Raw genomic sequence first — 21,694 nt, 5'->3', positions numbered from 1 at the left:
TTGGAGATGAGAAATTATATTTTTAGTCTTGTACGTTGGTTTATTTTGGATTTTAATATTATAACTTATCAAAATTTGACATAGAGTAATTTGAATTTTTTCGCTTTGGTTTTGTTTAATGCTCGAAGCTACTTAATCCATCAAATATGATTTTTTTTTGGCACTTATTGTTTCCTAATTGACATATGTGATGATAAATAAACACATATCACTCAAATTAAAATTAATTTGATAAAATAAAAAATAGATCAAAACGATTCTCAATATTTCAAAAATGGAAGAAAAAAGTGTCAATTCCATTTATTTTTATTTAAGTATATTTTAATTTGTGTAATATAAGCTTTATTCTTGTCACGTGAGTTACGCAAGAGATTATCAGTGTTAAATAATCAATATTTGATATACTTGTTGGTTTTGGACTAAAAATAGACTAAAAAAACTCAAGTTACTACATATAAACCAAAGTTGGACAAATTGCAAGACTAAAATTCAAAACAAATCAATTTACAAGATTAAAATTGCAATTAAGAGTTATCTGGAAAATTATCGACAATTGAAATATATATCATTTTGATGATATCACAAACATCCATAGGAAATTAGAGGAGAATATAAAACTCATGTCGTGGGTCGATCGCGCGACTTGTCCCAAATTCTTTAAAAAACCGATACCCATGCAAAAGAGAATAAGAAACCTGGCCTAGCTCTATCTAAATTTTGACGGGGTAATCTTGATAACCAGACCCGGAAAGACATCATCCGGGTCATGGATGTGGGGATTCTCCTCGACAATGTATGGGTCGTCGCACTTCTCGCTGATGCTATTCAGCGTCTCCCCTTCTCTCACGACGTAGGATCTCATCGCACGGTCTCTCAGACGACACTGGGTCGGCGTTCCGCTGGAATTCTCCGCCCTCACTCGGCTCCCTGCAGCAACTCAACACAAGCATTAACGCTAGCAGCAGCGAAGCGTACCACGAAATTGTTTCCGCTATTGCCGTCGAGTACTTCATGAGTAGTACTTACAAATTGCAATACACAGATTCGATTTGTTCGAGGTTTGTGTGTATCTATTTATATATGGAGGTTATAGGAGCAGTGCAGTGAATTAGTTTTGACTTTGGGTGATGGAGGGGAAGAAGAAATGGCTTTGGTTTACGTTCAACTGCTTCTTTTCAAGTGTGGTAGGTAACTCTCAACAGATATTGAAGAAATAAATGTCCAAAATTTGATTCCGGCCATTTCTTTTTTCTGAAGAAATACAAAAGTGCATAAATCTCACGGAATTTAAGTCAAAGTAGCTTCTCAAGTGATTAAATTATCAATCAATTATGAAAAAGTAGGTAACAACATGTACTGTTTGAAGATATCAGAATTACGCCGCTTCTATATTTCGATTAAACCAATACCGAATACATAAAACCAAAAAATAATTTTTTTTAGTAGTTTGAGATTCATGATAACTTCATTTTATGCTTCAGAAGATGAATAATTTATCAGTTAATTTTCTTGTAAGTGTTCATTTCTGGGCGATCCGTAAGATTAGATATTTGAGAATTATATACATGGATATGGACAATTTTCCACAATTGAGCTAACTTTTGAGGTTGATTTAGGTTCAAATCTCAATTTTTAACACAATATATATATATAGTTAAGCAATGTGGTAAGTAGAGCGTATCTAATTTGATTGCTTTAAGATGGCTAGAAGATTCAAAAGAGTTGGTTTAACTGCTTTCTTAAATGGTACTAATGCGACAAAATCTTGAAAATTGACTTACTTTTATTGAGCTATTTGGTCCTAATCCTTGACTTATTCCACCAATCAATTGCTTTGTCAAATTTCGAATCTTTAATATAATTTATTTTGGTAATTTTCAAATTAATATATTGCAAATCAAACGTCTACAATTAAGATTTTTTTTTCTAAAATTAGCTTAGGCATTTTAAATTCTCAACCATGAAATTATTTGTAAAAAAAGATTTCTAGGCCCTTCCATCTGGATGGTGTGTACGTATGTAACTCTTAAAAACACAGGTTATGTTATAAAAAAAATTGCATTTCAAATTTGGAGTAGGTCTCTTGTGAGACGGTCTCACGAATTTTTATCTGTGAGACAGGTCAATCCTACCGATATTCATAATAAAAATAATACTCTTAGCATAAAAAATAATATTTTTTCATGGATAACCCAAATAAGATATCTGCCTCACAAAATACGACCTGTGAGACCATATCACACAAGTTTTTACATTAAATTTGACCAATTTTTTTTTTGTCATTTATGGATGGTTACTTTGCGTCATTTTATATATGATTTGACAAGAATCAGCCGTCAAAGCTGGTGACTTAGGTTGATGATTAACCGTCAAAGCTGTTGTCTTAGGGTGATGATTAACTACCAAATAGGTCCAATATATTGAAATTTAGTCGACCAGCACAATTAGTGGTGGATGAAGACATTAACGAAAGCCCAGAAAATGAGACATTGATGGATTGTACTTTTACTATATAATTGATTTAGTAGCACAAAATGGAAGCTAATGTTAAAAATCATTATCAATATATATATTCAATCAACTTGGTGGTTTAACAAGTTCTTTAATTTTCAAACTGACGTAGCATCCCTAACATTTCACCAAATATCAACTTGGTATTTGCCAATAAAGTGCAGAAAGTTCCAATAGTCTATCAGTGAGCCTGTCACAGGACGATGATTAACTATTTAAGTTGGTGGAATATACATATTTATGATCAATTGATATTCCATATCATCTTTTTCGACGAATCAGTCACACAAAACTTGTCAGTGTAGTTTACTGCATGGTTTACAAGCTATTTCATTTAACTCAAGGGTTCATCTTGCCTATCCCCAAGTCCGCCACTGCTGTTTATTAGACGCGATGCGTGAGAAGAAGTCGCTCAAAGCTCATGCCCTCAATTACTTCCGATATTCCACCTGCATCAAAGAAGAAAAATCGATAAGCTGCAAAATAATGTGAACGATAAAATGGTAAGCACTCTGTAATTGTCCCAGTGACAACACGATCCACTCTTACTTATGGTGCCAAGAACTTGTCCATAGACGACACTTCACTCATCTAATATATAGCAAAAGCAAAGAATCTAGTAAACCAGATTTTTGGAAGTAATACATAAAAGATGTTGCATGCTATTTCGTTATTTTCAACACAATCATTCTAGAGATATACTTCAGAATGCCAAAAAGAGTATCAAGCATCAAATACCAGCAAAGTAACATTTCCAGAGTCATGTGACCGACACTTATGCAGTTTCTCGCATTTTGGGTTTAGGAGGAGAATCAATGATATTGGAAGGTGCCTTTGCCATATGACTTTTCCCAGCACTTTGCGCACCTGGGGCCACGATTGACTTTTTTATCTGCCAAGAGAAGGAAGAATATCGAAGAACTTCATGTAAAGGCACAAATAGCATTGAACTTATAATCCACATAATTTACAGATGACAAGAAAATACACAACTATCCAATTATCCTTAATCAATCAAAACAAGCTGGCCCCTATGTAGCACGGATAGTCCTAATAATTTTTTTCCTCATATGACAAGCCGATATACGTGTCGGATACGGCAAAATCTGTGTTGTGACTTTTTGTAGTTTAGTCAAGTAGCATACGTCTTAGACACGGCTAAGATGAGTCATGGACACGGCGGAGTTATATATATATATTTGTTGTATCATAACCGTATCGTGTCTTGTATTTCCAAAATTTGTCACATCGCCGTGTTGATATCAATTCGATACAATACTCGTACTCATATCCATGCAACATATGCTGGCGTTCATTGCATAGTGAAAATGTTGACTTCAGAGAAAGAAGGGGAAAACAAATAAGAAATAAATACTGTGTTGCAAGCCGCTCCCTCTGAACATCACCTGATAAACTGAAAAACCATATGAAACGGATCAGAAGAAGTAACATATTTGAGATGTGGGACACTACTTATATGTAGAAATAGAAGAGCCTTCAAAGATTTCAATTTTATAAGTGCCACTCATGGTAAATAATAAGCAACGAAAAATTTACCGGTTTCTTGTAAGCCCTGATCTCATCTCCACCATATCCAGGAATAGTCATATTCCAGTTACTTTCTGGAAAAAAATTGGGCACAAGTTCTATAATACATATTTTTCATTTAAATTGAATACAGAAGTAACACAGAAACTAACCAAGATATAGTAGTAAGTCCTTCGCCTCTAGCGTGGGGGATTTTCGATGTTTGGCCAAAGAACAACCAAATGGTGTAATCTGGTACAGCAAAATTGATGGGAAAGTTAAAGAGCATACCAATGTGTGGGAGAATAATGAAGAAAAGCAAAAAATAATAAACATATGGAACGTACAGAAAACATGTAGAGCATGCAAGAGAGTCATTCAGAAAATAGAACAGTTATCTATCAGAATAGGATAGTTTAAGTATTCAAGAAACTGAAGCACTACATTTGAAATGTGAGACTATTTTCATATTTTAAATTTCAAACTAAACATATGAAAAATTCCATGATACACCAGAAAAATAAAATTTAAAAATAAACAGAATGCCCTTAACGCGTGTCCAAGATAAGATTTAAAATTTTGAAATATCTCACTTACTGATTCGACAAAATCCTCTGCAAGATCCACCAAAATGTCTTCAACTTCATGATCCAACTTTTCTGACAAATCAATCTGTAAAAGTGCAGGTGACACATGAGTCAAATTTTAATCAAACAAACACTTAAAATTTAATACAATGTACAAGAACATAATAAACTAATTTTATTACAAAAGTTTCCATAAAAGAAGAAAAATGCGAGATGGTGCTACATGGAAAAAAAAAAAGAAAAAAAAAAGAAACTAATCCACCACTGGCAATCTGAAAAAGTCCCAATCTTTCATGTTTTGTTTAGTTCATTATTCGATTTGTTGAAAAGATGTGTTTTGGCTAATCAGCTTTCGCAACTTAACTAGGTTTTTAATTTCTAACAGATTGTGATACGCATACAAGTCCACAGGGGTAGGTGGCTATCACAAGCTGGAAACCACCAAACCGGATTTAAAAAAAATAACGCTCTTCCACCAGCGTAAAAGAACAAGAGTGGCAAAAACCACAAACAAATTAGCATCCAAAACAAAAAATATTATCAAATTCAGCCAGAAGACAGTAAAATCTTCATCGAATTTGGTTTCAATTCTTGCATAGAAAGAGCCAATGGACGCCAAACTTCACGTACGTCAAGTCGAAAATCAAACATAGAAAAGAGAGTGGACACACCTGGTTTACAAGCTCCTGAATACTCCGCTTGCTTACAAACCTGTTAGGAATTTCTTCAGTCTCCAAAGTGGCTGTTTTAAGGAGCACTGCAGTCTGGAGTGCACCAGACTGTGTCATGCCTAGAGGCAGTCTTTGGCCTCCCAATCCTGGACTCTTGGTGAGCTGTTGATGAGAATCATGAGATGAGGGTGGTTGAATCCTTGAAGATAGAAGTTGTTGGCCATGATGCTCTTGTTGCTGACCTGGGGCTGAGGGTTGTGCCACCTGTTGGCCAGAATTACTCGTTTGTTTATGAGAGGTGGTAGGTATGTTATGATGTTGCTGAGTTATGAGAGGTCTTTGCTGAATTGATTGAGGGATTGCTTGAGGCCGAATGGAGGGGGATGGTAGAGGAGGTTTTCCTTGGGTTCCAGATGACAACCATGGTTGATTTTGGATCTGTGTACCTTGAACACTGCTGGGTGACTGTGATGCAGAAGATCCCAAAGAAGAAGCTCTCAGCATACCATGCCCTTAAAAATTCTGGATCGGAATACGACTCAACGTTACGGTAAAATTAATTCAATTCTCAATCGACAAGCACGTCGTTTCATAGATATGGATAAACTTTAAGCATCATGCAATCACAGCCTAACTCTCAAAGACATTGACTCTTGAATAAATACAATCAATCAATGCAATACAAATTTCACCCACCTATCAATAACTAGCAATAGTTAATAAAGCAAAAGGTAGAACACACAAAAATCATCATATTTCTATTGAGAAGTGTCATGGAACTTAAGAAATACTGTCACGGCTTTTTAAGTTTTCAAGTGTGTAAATAAATTCATCAAACGCTAAATATCTTCAGAACTTACACATAAGACATGTTTAGGAAAGAAAGCAGGTAAAAGTTTCCTCCAAGCATCAATCATGGACAGAAACAGATTTTTAAAGATCTTCTCATCGATTAGATACCTCAACAGAACTCAATGATGGATAAATGCTTGATGACAAAATTGCACCAGCCCAAAGTTATAACAATCAAATTGAAAATCTCGTCATTTAATGGAATATTTTACAATATTATCAATTAACCAACCTGTGATGCTGGAGATTGGCTATTTGGGATAATCTGTGCCCTTTGAGGCGAATGTGAAGGTCTAAACTGCTGGGCAGGAACCCTCGTGAACGGCCTCACTGATGATGTTGTGCCTAGTGCTCCAGTCATTCCTATTCCTTGCATCTCCTGCATTGGCTGCCTCACCTAAACCCCAGAGATTGACGTAAAACCAAAAAACCAAAACTCCATACATGCAAAAACACAAGAAGCAGAAAGAATAAATTCTTGCAGCACGTGATCACAACCAAGAAAACAAAATTCACAGCCACAGATTCCAGAGCTATATCAATTCAATTAAAAGTAATTATTTTGAATCCACAGCATACATAGGGTGTCCAATGCTTCGCGCCAAAACCAATGTTATGTCAAAATGGATCAATGTTTACTTCTTTATTCCTTTTAATCCAACCGCAAAAACCTCTAATTTACCCAAATTGTTTTCTGAATAAATTTAACGGCATTTGAAAGCGTTAGAACAACATGGTCACTCACTGACAACCAATACATTAGAAGGAAGTAATGCGAATAGAGATTAGGCCGTCAGTTGTGGCTAGACTGCGTATAAGAGAAAAAAAGGAGGTGGGGTGATATACCTGGGATTGTTGGGCGAAAGAAGGGGGTGTGAGCGAGGAAAAAGATGGGGGCGGCGGCAGAGAGAAATGGGCATACGGCGAGGTGGGTTGCTGCCATGGTGGTGGATACTGGAAGGGAAGCGGAAAATGCTGCCGTGGGGAAGGGTGGCTGGGGGTTTTGTGGGGGAGGCGGCTGATCAGTGGACCGTGGAGTAGAAGGCGTCGATTCCATCGTAGAAAGCCTCGCCCTCCACAACGTGTAGATTTCGCCTGTTCCACAACGTCGTCGATCTATTGGTTGCCTCTTATAAAATATGTACTGCACTTCAAAAAATAAACTACTTGCTCTCCTCATGCGATGTATAACTGTACAATTTTTTTTATAATTATCAATAAAATAAAGTGAAATTTGATCAATTATGAATGAACTAAATGGATATTTAAATTGTTGAAATAAAAAAATAAAAAAAATGTGTGTTGGAATTTAAAAAAAAACAAAAAAATGTAATATTAATATAATATAAGGGTAAAGTTGGAAGAAAAAGTTGGTGTCTTTTTTATGTGTTTACTATCATGTCCTCAATTTTAATAAAAAATAGAATAGATATATATTATAAAAATGAAAATGAGAGAGTGTTCAATGAGTAGGTCTCTTGTGATACGATCTCACAAATCTTTATCTGTAAGACGGATCAACCCTACCGCTATTTACAATAAAAAGTAATACTCTTAGAGAGTGTTTGGTAGTGGTGATAAGGTGAGTTTATAATTTTTAACCCGCCTTATCCCTTGTTTGATACGAATGATTATTTAACCAAGTCAATCCCTCATATGAATTATTAGGTTATATTAACTTGGATAAAATAATCACTCATCACCCCTTATGATTATTTATCCTACTCTTAATCCATCCTATTTTTTCAATTTTACCCTTCTTCTAAATCCAAACTCACTACCACTTCCCCCTACCGACCGCCCACCGACCACCCCCGCCGCTGGCCGCCGCCCTTCGTCGCCTGTCGCCGCCGATCACCCCTCCGACCCTCGCCGACGCCGATCACCCCCTCCCACCCCCGTCGGCCGTCCCCCGCCGCCGCCGCCGACCACCCCTTCTTCCCGCCGGTCGGACCGTCGGCCGCCGCCGCGGCCGACCACCCCCTCCTCCTGCCGCCGCCGCCTCTGACCGACAATCACTTCGCTGGCCGATCACCACCGCCGCAAAAGTGGAAGGACAATTTCATCAATTCATAAAAAAAAGATTATTATTTATCTCATTCTTAATAATCATACCAAACATAATATTATTTTATCATTATTACTTCAATCATTCTTTTTAACATTTATGTGTTAATAATTCTGTAATCCTATCATTTAAACCAAACATAGCCTTACGGTGCGTTTGGTAGGGGTGATTAGGTGGGTTTATTTTTTTTTAACCCACCTAATCACATGTTTGGTAGGGGTGATTATTTAACCAAGGCTATCCCTCATATGAATATAATTATGTTATATTAGGTGTGATAAAATAATCACTCCTCTCTCCCCTAGGATTATTTATCTCACTCTTAATTTATCCTGTTTTTTCAATTTTACCCTTCTCCTAAATTCAAACTCACCACCATTTCCCTACACCGACCACCGACCGACCGTCGCCGTCGACGACGACCATCGCCGACCACCGCCGTCGCCGACCACCCCCTCCTCCAGTCAGCCGACCGCCGGCAGATAGCCGGATCGCCGCCACCGCCGCCGTCGCTTCCGGCCGGCCAACCACCGTCGTCCACCGCCACAAAACTGGAAGGGCAATTTTGTCAATTCATCAAAATATTATTATTTATCACATTCTTAAAAATCATACCAAACATAATATTATTTTATTCTTATCTACTTCAATCATTATTTTTATCATTTCTCGTTAGACCATCTCACACAAGTTTTTATCGTATACCATATATATAATATAAGAATGCGCTAGAAAAAATAAAATAAAATTACAAACTTACAATTCCCTCGAAAAAATCATTTATAGAAAAACTGAATATATAATAAACGATTATGTTTAAATCAAATTTTATTTTTAGATTAAGTTGCTAGATAACATTTTGATGAATCTTTCTAATCAGTTAAAGAACATTTTTCAAAATCAGTAGTTTAAAATCAACATTCCAATTTATGTAGATTGTACAGAAGAGCACTGATAACCCTTTCAAGGGGATGATGACTTATCTTTCCACCGATTAAGTCCAACACATGTATGATTCTCTGAGAAATTAAAAGAAAAAGCTTGTGTTTTACTTCTTTATCAAAATATAAAATTATATTTATTTTTAAATAAAACGACTTTAAATAGTCTGATTTCATACAAGAGTACTGTCGCATCCAACACATTAAGATCTTGTAAAATAAGTTTTAGACGGAAAAAATAAGGTTAATTAATCGGATTAAATTAATATATCTCCTATAATATAATTATTGGAATAATTCACTTACGAAATTATCAAATTACAGCCTGTATAATTAGGGGATATGTGTACGTATATGTCTATTTTTACTATTAAACAGTGCTCTTATCTTTTACAGTGATTATCTTTACGTGATCGGACAAATTTACGCTTATTATTCTTCTAAAACATTAAATAATTGATCAGATGTAATAAAAACAAATTCTTCACCCACTGTACAATGCATGTACTTTGTCAAAGGGGCCACGGCGATTGATTTTTAAGTGGAATGTGACTAATATATTAATCACTCAATTCTTTACTTGTAAGTTTTAGATGCAACCGGTGGATTTATGAAATAATATCAAAAGTTAATTACGTTATATTATTAAATTCTCATTCTATTAAACTGTAATAACGATTAATTATTGTTTTAATTTATGTAAGCATCGATATATATCAACATATGATGCAAATACTCAATAACCATTTCCACAATTTAGCCAGATCCGTTGCACGAACTGGAGGAACTTAAGCTTCTTAACCATATCTCATCCGCAACAGTGGAGTCGGTGTTGTTGTTCCGGAGCCAAGTCCAGTGCGCGTGGGTGCTATTGGACACCCTTAACCGGCCATGTCCGAAGCTCGCCTCTCGGTACAAAGAGATAGAAGGACTAGGGTTCTCGAACCTTCATCGATAAACATTTAACATTAAAGTTTTTGCCCTGTGAAAAATCTTGTAATTCTAGTATTTTTCCCACATTAATGCACCCAAGTGGCTCATTTATAACAGCCATTTCCAAAAATTTTTAAACGTGAAATTGAAGCTGTACTTACGTTGTAGCAAGTCCTTCTCTGTTTCCTCCATCACCGATGGTAATATAGACAGGACCACACTCGTTGGCATTCTTGTCATAAACCCTAGCCTGAAGATGGCAATGTTTTTAAGAAAACGTTAAATATTATATTTTGTGTGTGTGTGTGTATATATATATTAATGAATACTGTGTTTATAGAGCATAAATATATTGTGCTTGATATATATGAGATGGATCTAAAAAAATTAATTACGGCCTATAGAAACTCATTATATTATTTAACATTTCAGATGCAAAAAAAAACACACACACACATATATATAATTTTGCTATCACATTCATCAATGTGCTCACCTTTGTGCCTACTACGAGATGTCACTCATTTATTAAGTGTGATTAAACATATCAAATTGTATATACAATAAGTGAATATCATCTTATCGATGGTCACATAGGTATGCACATGAAGTGTTATGGTGAGTGGACATGACACTCGCTTATTGAATGTGAAGTGAGTGTCATATCATCGATGCTCACATAAGTATGCACGATGAGTTTACAGTATGTCTTAAATATTGAATAACTTACAAATCTTTCATATGCATGAACATGTCCCGCCAAGACCAAATCGACTCGTTCCTTGAACAACATCTCCTCCATTGCTTTCCTCATGCTCTCTCCCTCACCTTGATGAGCGAGATTTGAATTGTACCACGGAGCATGTAACAACACGAAGATCCAAGGCGTTTTCGTCCTATCAACAGCAGCGAGATCCGCTTGCAGCCACATGTACTGATTCGAGCCCACGTCGAAATCCGTGTAGGATCCGAGCATGATCACATGCGCCCCAGACACGTCAAATGAATAATATAAGTTTGACGTGGACTGGCTTTCTTCGTAAGGCATTAACCATCGGGCGTTGTAGGCTGTGAAGCTTTGTGGGTGGAGCACGGGTATGGTTTCGATCTCGTGGTTTCCTTGGGTCACCATCCACGGCCTCGAACTCACCATGGGCTCAACTAGGCTCCCGAACGAGTCCCAAAGTGGCTGCTCGGTGTCAGCGTATGACAAATCACCGGGGAGAAGAAATACATCATAAGGCATGGCGCCAACATGTTGTAAGGTTGATTTAGTCCATTCTGTTTGTCCTAAGTCTCCTGTATTAGAAATATTATTAGGAAACTTTGAGATGGAACAAGACCAGAGACTAAGCCAAGATTAAAACTTGAAAGACACTCTAGAAGGGTGAAAATTAGTTAAAACATAACTTTCAAAAATCGAATTAACCGAACTTTTTTCGACAAATCGAATCACAGAGCTTTACTTCTAAGCCGAACAAACCAAACCGAAAAACTCAATTATTTCTACATGTAACCGAATTAACCGAACTTTTATATTGTTTAAAAAAAATCAAGTTATAAAATTTTATAAAATTGATCTCTTGCCAATAAAATTTTATTCTAAATTTTTAATATTTATATCCTTGTAAAATTTATTAGAAATTTAATAATATTAAGAAATTATAAAATTCAGTTTTTTTGATTAACCGATGTTTTATATTAAAAATCAAAACCAAACCGATATTTTAAAAAACTAAAACCAAACTTCCGAATAAATTGAACCCATTTTTCAAATTAATTCAATTCGCTTAGTTATTTTAGTTGAAACCGATATTTTATTCACTCCTAGACTATAATTGATATTTATCATTTACTTGTCGATGTATACTCTTTTGGTTTAAAAACTTAATAGTTTTTTCACTAGTTAGAAAACAAAAAATCCAATCATCCCAAATATTTCAAGCACAGAATTATTTTCCAAATCTCATAATTGTGTAATCTTCGTTTTAGAAAAATCGGAATACAAGCCCAATAATAATTGTAATATCAATAATTCTCAAATATTTCAACCAATTGATTATTTTTCATAAATTCACATCAATATATAATTAGGGTAAAAATATAAACTCGAATATCCATATACATTATAAGTCAATATTATCACAATTCAAATAATCACAACTAAATATTCTGTTGGATGCAATAATTGTCCATGCTTGGTAGAGCGATCGAACCGTGGTGATTGAGCTGCTGTGCGGTTTAAAAGATTTGAGTTGCACCATTACCACTAGCTATAGCTTTTGGTAAAGTGGTAAGCACTCGGTCCTACATATTCGACATAATTTTAGAGTCGTCGAATTTGACATCAAAGTCGCATATTTCATAATCTACGACAATAAATCAACAAATAGACAGGAATGAAATGTAATTTTTGTGGTTGTTTTATTTTAATTTTAAAACATAAAGCTGAAAAAATTTAAAATCTAAAACTAATCTATTTTTTTTTTACAGAAAAACATAGATGGGATTGGAGCTCACCTTATCCCAAGGGTGGCTTCGGCTTCACCTTCACCCCTAGTATCTTAACTCATGAAAAACTACTGAACCTAACCTATAATCTTGTCTCTACCCGATCGAGCCCAAGCATAGAAAACGTCGACACTTACCAACCACCGCAAATTCTACTGGAAAAACTGACGGCGGTGTTCGAAAGCTGAACTCCGGGCCGGCGCCGCCACATCTGTAGTAGTACAGGGTACCTGCCTCCAACGGCCCAATTTTAACTTGGTGAATTTCTCCTGAACTGTATGTTAAGTACTGGTACGAAGAACTTTCCCGGTCGACAAATTTTCGTATTTTCCAGGTGTCTTTCCATATTCTACCGTTGATTCAACATTTCCATCCGACGTGATCCATGAAACCAATATTTGATTCTTTCCTCCCAATGAAATACGTACCTACAAAAGTTCAAACACGAATAAATACAAATACTTGATGGTGGAATATTGCTACGTAAAATGTACAGATGCAAGTAAGTAAAATAAATATTATTACCTGTTGAGGATCAGAATCCGACGAACCCCGGATTGTAAAAATTGAGATGAGCAGTAGATATGACCAAACTATCTTCATTTTCAAGCGGATCGGATGAGGCGTTATTAATATAAAATATAAAATAAAAATTTGCTAAAACAGTTGCTTTAATAATATTAATTATTAAACTTATGTTTAATAATTATTAATTTGGAGAGATTCGTGAATATCTTAACATTTATCTGCTAGCTGCTGAAAGAAACAACATAAACGTGAAACAGCGTACCGTTACATTCGTGTTTGTCCTTGGAATTTGGATAGCTCATCCACGAAAAAGCGTAAAATAAACTTGAACTTCCAGTTGTTTCTTTGAGCACCCTGATTCTGTGACGGAGCCAGAAATATGGCTATGCTTGAATTAAAATTTTAAATTTTAAAATTTTTTAATATTTTAAATTAATTAGCCCAAACTAATATCATATTATTCCAAAAGGATACAAAATTTACATATAAATTTAAAAAAAAAATGGGTTATCCAGGCCATGCATGTGGCTTCGCCACTGCCCACATTGGTGGATAGATGAACGAAGTTTTTTTCTTTTTGACGTGACAGACTGGAGACCATAAAAATGTTTTAAACGGGATTCTACTATTGTGGTTGTCCTCATGTAATAAATACGTGACATGTTGACCCCAATTTTTTAAGCAAATATGAAAATGATCCTGTAATTGTGTGATAGTCATTTATTCAAATCAATGTATTTGCACAATATATGATATACACTTAACCCGTCACGATTTAGAAATTAATAAATATTTTTCCACAAGGTGAAATAATAAATATACGATTTTTCTACTATTTAGAAATTAATAAATATATATAATTACTATAAATTTAATTTGCTAAATACAAGGTGAAATAGGGATATACTGATATTTCACTGGGAGTCGATGGCATAAAAGTACAAGTTAATAAAATAAAGATGGTGAGATAAGATTGTTTTAATATTTTAATTAATTTAGGTTTCATCACCAAATTAAATTATGGGTGTCTTTTATTATATTTTATTTATAAGACGTAGTTTGCAAGGTGTGAAAAGGTCCATGTGAACAATATGTCTTATTATATTTTAATTAAAAACTAATTTTTATTCGATAAAACAATCTTATCGGATAATGACTTTGGGGAGACGATCGAACATCATCGCCTAATGATATACGTACGTTCAAAGAACTGACATATGTATTTAAACAATCAAAATAAATTTTTTATTAGAAGTTTATATATACTTTTTCAAATTAAAATTGATAAAAGGTATGGTAATAGTGTATAATGGAACTATTCAATCGATCGTACTTTTAGGGATTTCTGAGTACGTCTCTTTTTTCAAAGGTTCAAGGACTCATCGCATGAGAATTGTCGACTTGGTTCAGATATGCAATGAAAATTAATAATTTTGAAATAAAAAATAATATTTATCATTCAAATCAACATAAATTACACAATATTTCTTCATAACATATATAACGCAAAATGATATTTTTACAGTGAAAAATAATTATGTAGATATAAAAAAAATAATATTATTTTTTATGAGTTGAGTTGCTTATATTGGTACAATTATTTCAAGTGAAAAATACTAAAGGTATGAACTATAAAAAAAAATATTCAACAAGCAAAGCAATTGAAACGTAAGCAAATCCATGCTTACATTTGTAGTACTGTACATGAATTCCGATTATCAGTTTTATGGAAACTTGTAAAAATACGTGCAACAAAAAAAAAATCCCTACAATCTTATAATTAATTTGAGTAGATTTTTCTCACGAATCTTTATCTGTGAGACGGGTCAACTCTACCGATATTCACAATAAAAAATATTACTCTTATAAAAATTAATATTTTTTTATGGATGAACCAAATAAGAAATCAATCTCACAAAATACGACCCATCTCACACAGATTTTTGTAATTTATAAACTATTGAGCACCGAAATTGAAAATAAAAGTCCAACCTTTCAAAATCAGTACTGCAACGGAATAAGGTATCAGAATATTCCTCCGTATTATGCTCCAAACCAATATAACAGCTAAACATCTGTTATTACTTGGGAGTTGGGACCGGAAAAAAGAAGTCAACTTCCAAAACCCACAACGTTTCACGTATCCATACCGACGTTACGTAGAACTTGTGTGGACATTAAATATTATCCGTAAATAAACATATATGCAAATATATAATTAAATCAATTAAAACGATCGAACAATAACTTAAAAAACGAACTAGCATTTGATCCATAAAATCCTCTTTCTACGGTGTTTGTCCAAACAATATCCTATCCCCTCCATAACATGGAAATTTCGTGAAGAAATAGTACCTCAAAGTTTGTAAACTTTGTTTCCCAAGAAATACAAAACTATACGACTACTGCAACGGCCGAAAAATACTTTTGGGATTCCCAATTCATGTGGATATTCCATAAAAAAAAAACAATAAATAAATAAATAAAATTATTTGGATTTACATCAATGCATGCAAGCCGTTCATCTCACCAGTCGCATCCGCAGCTAAAACCAAATTTAAACTTTTGTTTTTTTCTAACAATTCTAGAAAAGCATCGTTTAATTAAAAAAATATATAATAAGCTAATGTATATCTATACGATTGGTCGGTGGTCGACAGCCATGCAATTAGTCAATCGAATTAAATAGAGTAAAATTTGATTCGAATGGGTTGGATTATGAGTTGACCATAGCAATAAAAAAAATTTCCTGATACGTGCACGATAAATGGTTGCTTAGATATCAAATGGCCTAACCAAAACCCATATGCAATGGACGTGTCCCGCATCTACTGCGTTCGGTTTCCCTTCTGCGCCACCAAAATTCACACTAACGCCATACATCTATACATATATATGTATATGTTGTATGTATATATATACTAACACGACATCCAATGAACAAGAAGTACCCCTAAATTCTAAAGTGTCTACAAAAGAATAAATCGGCAAATTAAACATGCTTATGAAAGGTTTTGTTGCCGTGTTGTCATTCGCAGCGGCGGTGTACTATTCTGGAGGTTTTGACTCCGCCGCCTACAAGCGTCCGCCACCGAGGGAGACTCTTTTCCGTCCTTTGTTGGACGCACTTGAAGACGACGATGGAACATCACCACAGCAGGTATGTATATTCATCCAAGGGTTAACATGTATTGAACAATTTTGGCTTTACTAGCTATAGAAATATGAATATATTCATGTCTCATTTTGCAGGTGCACATATCCTTGAGTGGGGAGAATAATATGAGAATTTCATGGATTACTTCTGATTCCTCCCCAGCTGTTGTGTACTACGGCACATCTCCGGGAGCTAATACTCGCTCAGCAAACGGGACCATCGACAGATATGACTACTTGACGTACCAGTCCGGTGAAATACACAACGTAATCATCGGCCCACTGACTCCGGACACCGTGTACTACTACCGTTGCGGCTCGAGTTCGTCGACGGAGTTTAACTTCAAGACTCCCCTCTCACAATTTCCGATAAAATTCGCCATCATAGGTATAAAATATTCGATTAAGAAACAAGCGTGATTTGATTGTATTAACATGGACTAGTGCAGGTGATCTTGGACAAACAGGATGGACAAATTCAACCCTTCAACATATTTCAAAATCAAACTACGATATCTTGGTACTACCCGGAGATTTGTCGTACGCGGATTTCATCCAACGTCTGTGGGACACATTCGGCCGCTTAGTTCAGCCTCTGGCGAGCAACCGGCCTTGGATGGTGACCCAAGGCAACCACGAGATCGAGGAAATTCCGATTCTCCATAGCGAAAGGTTTACATCGTACAATGCGAGATGGGTGATGCCGTATGAAGAGAGTAATTCGTCTTCTAATCTGTATTACTCTTTCGAAGTAGCTGGTGTTCATGTTGCTATGCTGGGGTCTTACACGGATTTCGAGCCGGGCTCGGATCAGTATCGTTGGGTGCAGGCCGATTTGAAAAGGGTGGACCGGAGGAAGACGCCGTGGCTTATCGTAGTGGTGCACGCGCCGTGGTATAACTCGAATGAGGCTCATCAAGGGGAGAGTGAATCTGTTGATATGAAGAAGGCTTTGGAAGATTTGATTTATGATGCTCGTGTTGACGCTGTTTTTGCTGGTCATGTTCATGCTTACGAGCGATTTGTAAGATGCATACAGTTTTTCTTCTCGTTACATTTATAATTTTTCTGATATCGATGATAAAAGAGTAGGTCACAATAAAAAATAATACTCTTAGCATAAAAGGTAATATTTTTTTTCATGGATGACCCAAATAATCGTTGTATTTATATGATATTGGAGGTCCGAGTGTACAAGGATAAGGCCGATGCATGTGGGCCGGTATACATCACCATTGGGGATGGAGGAAACCGCGAAGGCCTGGCCTCCAAGTAACCAACATTATTGATTTTAATTTGTTCCCCCCAATATATGTATATATATATAGTAACAATTAATTGAACAGGTATATGGATCCACAGCCAAAGATATCTGCATTCCGGGAGGCAAGCTTCGGGCATGGGCAGTTTGAGATATTTAATGCAACTCACGGTCTGTGGACGTGGCACAGGAATGATGATGACATTTCTGTTGCATCTGACCAAATCTGGTTGAAAAGTCTTGCCTCCATTTCTGCTTGTCACGATATTACTGCATGATTTCTCTTCCTTTTCTTTTCTTTTTTTTTTTTTGTCAAGAAAATTGATTTTAGTTTATACCTGTAATTTTTGTTTATTTATTGCTCTGGATTATTCAATCTTGATATATATTTACATAATATATATATATATATATATATATATATATATATATAACATGGTTCTTTAGTTCAAAGCTGTAAAATATCAGAAATTAATTTGTGCATGCTTGCATAGAAAAATATATCAATCGAGTCGATTTTTTGTAAGTGATTTTTTTAATCAATGGTGTTTATATATTGAAGCTACTTTATGAAGTGAAAGCAAAGAGAAATTTTTTGTTTTGATTTATTTTTACATAGTAAAAAATTTTATTCTTACTATTATATTTAAGACTTGGTTTAATGTGCTAGGGTATCAAAACAGATCGTTGAAGAAAAAATATTTTTGATATAAAAATTAATAAATTTTACTCAAATCTCTAGATAAATAATATTAGGTGAAACTGGCCTTTATTTAAGGGACACTCATTTTTTTTATTTGTTTGAACGGACGCTTAATATTTTGGCAAAAATTTGTGTGAGACGGATAACTTATTTGGGTCATCCATGAAAAATATTATTTTTTATGCTAAGAGTATTACTTTTTATTATTAATATCGGTAGGGTTGATCCGTCTCACATATAAAGATTTGTGAGACCGTCTTACAAAAGAACTACTCCAATATTTTATAATCAATGATCAACATTTTGTGTTTAAATCAACTTTTTGTGTTTAAATCAGCATAAATTCCATATCTTATTCTCACAAAATATTTATTTATGGTTTCAACAACTTGTCCAAAGTCCACCGATGCCTCCGAGCAGTTGATGCAACTTAAATCTAACCAACTAATCAAAGTTAAAATAGGACATATCACTAAAGAGTTAACTAGACGTGAGAACCACAAATTTTAGGGTATGTATTTTATTTATATTATTATAGACATGTATGAGCGTGTATTTTTCAAATTATGGTATTATTGTGAAAATAATAAACTCAAAAATATTAAATAATATATGGTTTTCGAAATTTTAATCAAATATTGCATTAAATTCGAAAATTTGGTGCAATATATTCAAAAACTGTGAAATTTAAGTCTAGGATATCAATCAAATTTGGAAGAAAATAATACATACATGACGGTTTCTGCTCAACAAAAAAGTTAGAAAATTCAATTCAGTCTATGTTATTACGAATATGAAAACATAAAAAAAAAGTCAGCACAGGTCAATGTATATTTTCGAATATTATATAAACTTGAGGGACAGGTTTTCGATTTTTGGCAATGCAATGGTTATGAAATAAACATCTCCAACTTAAAGGAAAAAATGTTTCAAAATTTTGGAAGAAATATCAATTCAGTTATAATAAGATTTGCATTTAATCCCTAAAAATACCCTATCACCTGACTCGGAAATTCACACCCTAAATTCACTCAAATTTTTAGAATTGTTTCCCTAAGTGCTATCAAATTTTCGAAGCTTTTTGCAAGACGAAGTTCTGTCAGAGTGTTATCGATCAGGATTTAGGCAGTAATTTCGAACTAGGCAATCTTCACTAGCGTTTTCATTCAAGATCAAGGAAAGTAGTTTTGTTTTAAAACTAGTGTTTCTAATATTATTCTATGATTTTAAAGTTTTGTTCGATCATGCTTCTTTCTTTTCGATTACGATAAAAAAAAATCTATTATTCGTTTTAGGAATGTTATGATTCATCTGGATGTTGATGAAAATTCTAAATTACGGTTAGTTTATGACCCTTATACGATGTGATTATAAACATCCTCGTCTCCTTAGATGATAAAAAATAAAGAATTGATATAAATAAATCATGGAAAAGTAGATGAATTTCAATGCTCATGTTTATGCCTAAGTTATATGTCACATGAAATATGATATGTTATTTTCGAAATTAATGTATATTTGTAATGAATATGTTCGAACAACCCCTCACTTGCTAAGTGTTTTTCCAAACACTCACTACTTACTCCTTAACCGGATAAGTCTCGAGAATAAGTTGAGGACAAAGAACAAAATCAATTTTGGAGTTGATGATAGAGATTAACCATGGATTTTATTTTAATTGTGTTTTTCATTTAAGTTTTCAATTTAAGTTATAAGATTTTTTTGCGAATTTTGATATGTTTTGAGATTTTACGTCGTAAAATAAATTGTGATTATGATTTATAAAATGATTGAATATGCTTTTGATTTATAAGATTTATTGTTTTCAATTATATAGTTATTAAATAACGTCAATGTCGAATAACTCTGATCAAGAACATAACACCGAAGACAAAATAAATTAACAAAAACATATAAGATTTTTTTTAAAAAAAGAAATATATTACAAGTGATTTTTTTACACGTCACAATTTCTATCTCCGATATTGGCCAAGGAATTGAAGTCCCTCACGTCAGAAGGTCAAAATAGAGAATTGAACCTACGTGGTCCCTAATAAAATCATCGCGTCAGACTAAATTATATTACTAGATTCTAATGTCACGTGCTGGGCTCGACGCAGCGTCAACAAAATAATTACGTAATTCCATCATTACCCTTGCAGGGATTTGGTTCAATGTGAAATGATTATAATTTATTTATACCAGAAGCTTTGCATCGGAGATGAGCTCAATGTACTGCCTGTATGGTCCAAAATAACAAGCAGTAAATAACGAAAAACCAATAATAAAAACTAACATTGAATTTTGTTTTGTAAAAAATAATTTTGATTGGACTGAGATTTTTAATAATATTTTTTTCGTGTAGCAAATTAATTATTTGTTTACGTTTATTTGAGAGCAAAATTTGCTGTTAGATGATCTCACGGGTCGTATTTTATGAGACAGATCTCTTATTTAGGTTATCCATGAAAAAGTATTACTTTTTATGCTAAGAGTATTACTTTTTATTGTGAAAATCGGTAGGGTTAACTCGTCTCACAGATAAAAATTCGTGAGACAATCTCACAAGAGACCTACTCTTATTTGAGTTGCATTGAACTCAAAATTCTAGTTATTTTCTGTGTTTTTTTTTTTAAACAATGCATGCCTTAGAATAAAGGGGGTTGAATTGGATGTAGAATTAATCATGAGCGCAACCAACATTTGCCTAAAAGGCGACTCAAATTGGCTGCGAAAAGAACCAACTTGAAGAGGGTAGAGCGATTCGTATGAAGTAGGGGGGCCATTTTCTGTTCACTTGCTTGCCGTCGTTTAAAATTGAATTTCCTCACCAATTTTACTGATAAATATTTACTATTACTGTTTTAAAAGCCACCTCTTAGATCCCTTCCTAAGGGCTAGTTCAATTTTTAGAAATGGGATGTTTATAAGAGCACCCACGATGAAGGTGTTAACACCCCTCTCCATTGTGAGTAGGCAATATAAGAGAACGCCCCTCTCTCCTTTTTTTTTTTTGAAATTGCAAGCGCCAGACACTTTATCTCTGCACGCGCCACAAAACACATGGGGCAGCCGCACCATGCGGGCACCATGCGTTTTTTATGAAATTTTATTATTTTTTAATTAAAATTTAAGATGATTGAGTGGACTGTGAGACCCATAAATAATGAGTTTTAATGTTAAAAGGAATGTGAGTGAAAGAGATATGTTGTTACAGCAAGTATGTGGCAGTGGATCCCACGATTTTTGATGAGTTGGTGGGTGTTATAACACCCATCCATTGCGGATGCTCTAAGTGTTATTAAAAAAATCAGGCGTCTATACTGCTTATTTGTCACCTAGACGGCTAACAATCAATTTTCATCGAACAAAAAGAGGTATATATAATTGATTTTGAGTTTTAATACGATAAAAATTAATTATTAGAGGGATATGGAGAATAACG

General features: G+C 34.4%; 2 protein-coding genes and 1 pseudogene across 2 annotated transcripts; 1 reads left to right on the top strand and 2 right to left on the bottom strand.

Moving 5' to 3' along the window:
- Positions 1-2,621: 2,621 nt before the first annotated feature.
- On the bottom strand, positions 2,622-7,275 carry LOC142548504 (transcription initiation factor TFIID subunit 12-like; annotated as a pseudogene).
- Positions 7,276-9,886: 2,611 nt separating this feature from the next.
- Positions 9,887-13,225, bottom strand: LOC142548503 (purple acid phosphatase 22-like). Its single transcript, XM_075656858.1, is given in 6 exon segments — positions 9,887-10,103; positions 10,252-10,340; positions 10,821-11,389; positions 12,739-12,903; positions 12,906-13,029; positions 13,127-13,225. Coding segments are annotated over 6 exon segments (1,215 nt in total). The 5' UTR covers positions 13,205-13,225; the 3' UTR covers positions 9,887-9,913.
- A 2,815-nt stretch (positions 13,226-16,040) lies between these two features.
- Positions 16,041-17,932, top strand: LOC142548502 (putative purple acid phosphatase 20). Its single transcript, XM_075656857.1, has 5 exons — positions 16,041-16,289; positions 16,382-16,673; positions 16,735-17,309; positions 17,469-17,557; positions 17,632-17,932. The coding sequence occupies exons 1-5, from the start codon at positions 16,128-16,130 to the stop codon at positions 17,822-17,824; spliced, it is 1,311 nt and encodes a 436-aa protein (XP_075512972.1). The 5' UTR covers positions 16,041-16,127; the 3' UTR covers positions 17,825-17,932.
- The last annotated feature ends 3,762 nt before the right edge of the window (positions 17,933-21,694 follow it).

Source organism: Primulina tabacum, chromosome 6 (assembly GCF_025594145.1).
Source record: "Primulina tabacum isolate GXHZ01 chromosome 6, ASM2559414v2, whole genome shotgun sequence".
Taxonomy (NCBI): domain Eukaryota; kingdom Viridiplantae; phylum Streptophyta; class Magnoliopsida; order Lamiales; family Gesneriaceae; genus Primulina; species Primulina tabacum.
This window is presented reverse-complemented; position numbering and strand designations above follow the sequence as displayed.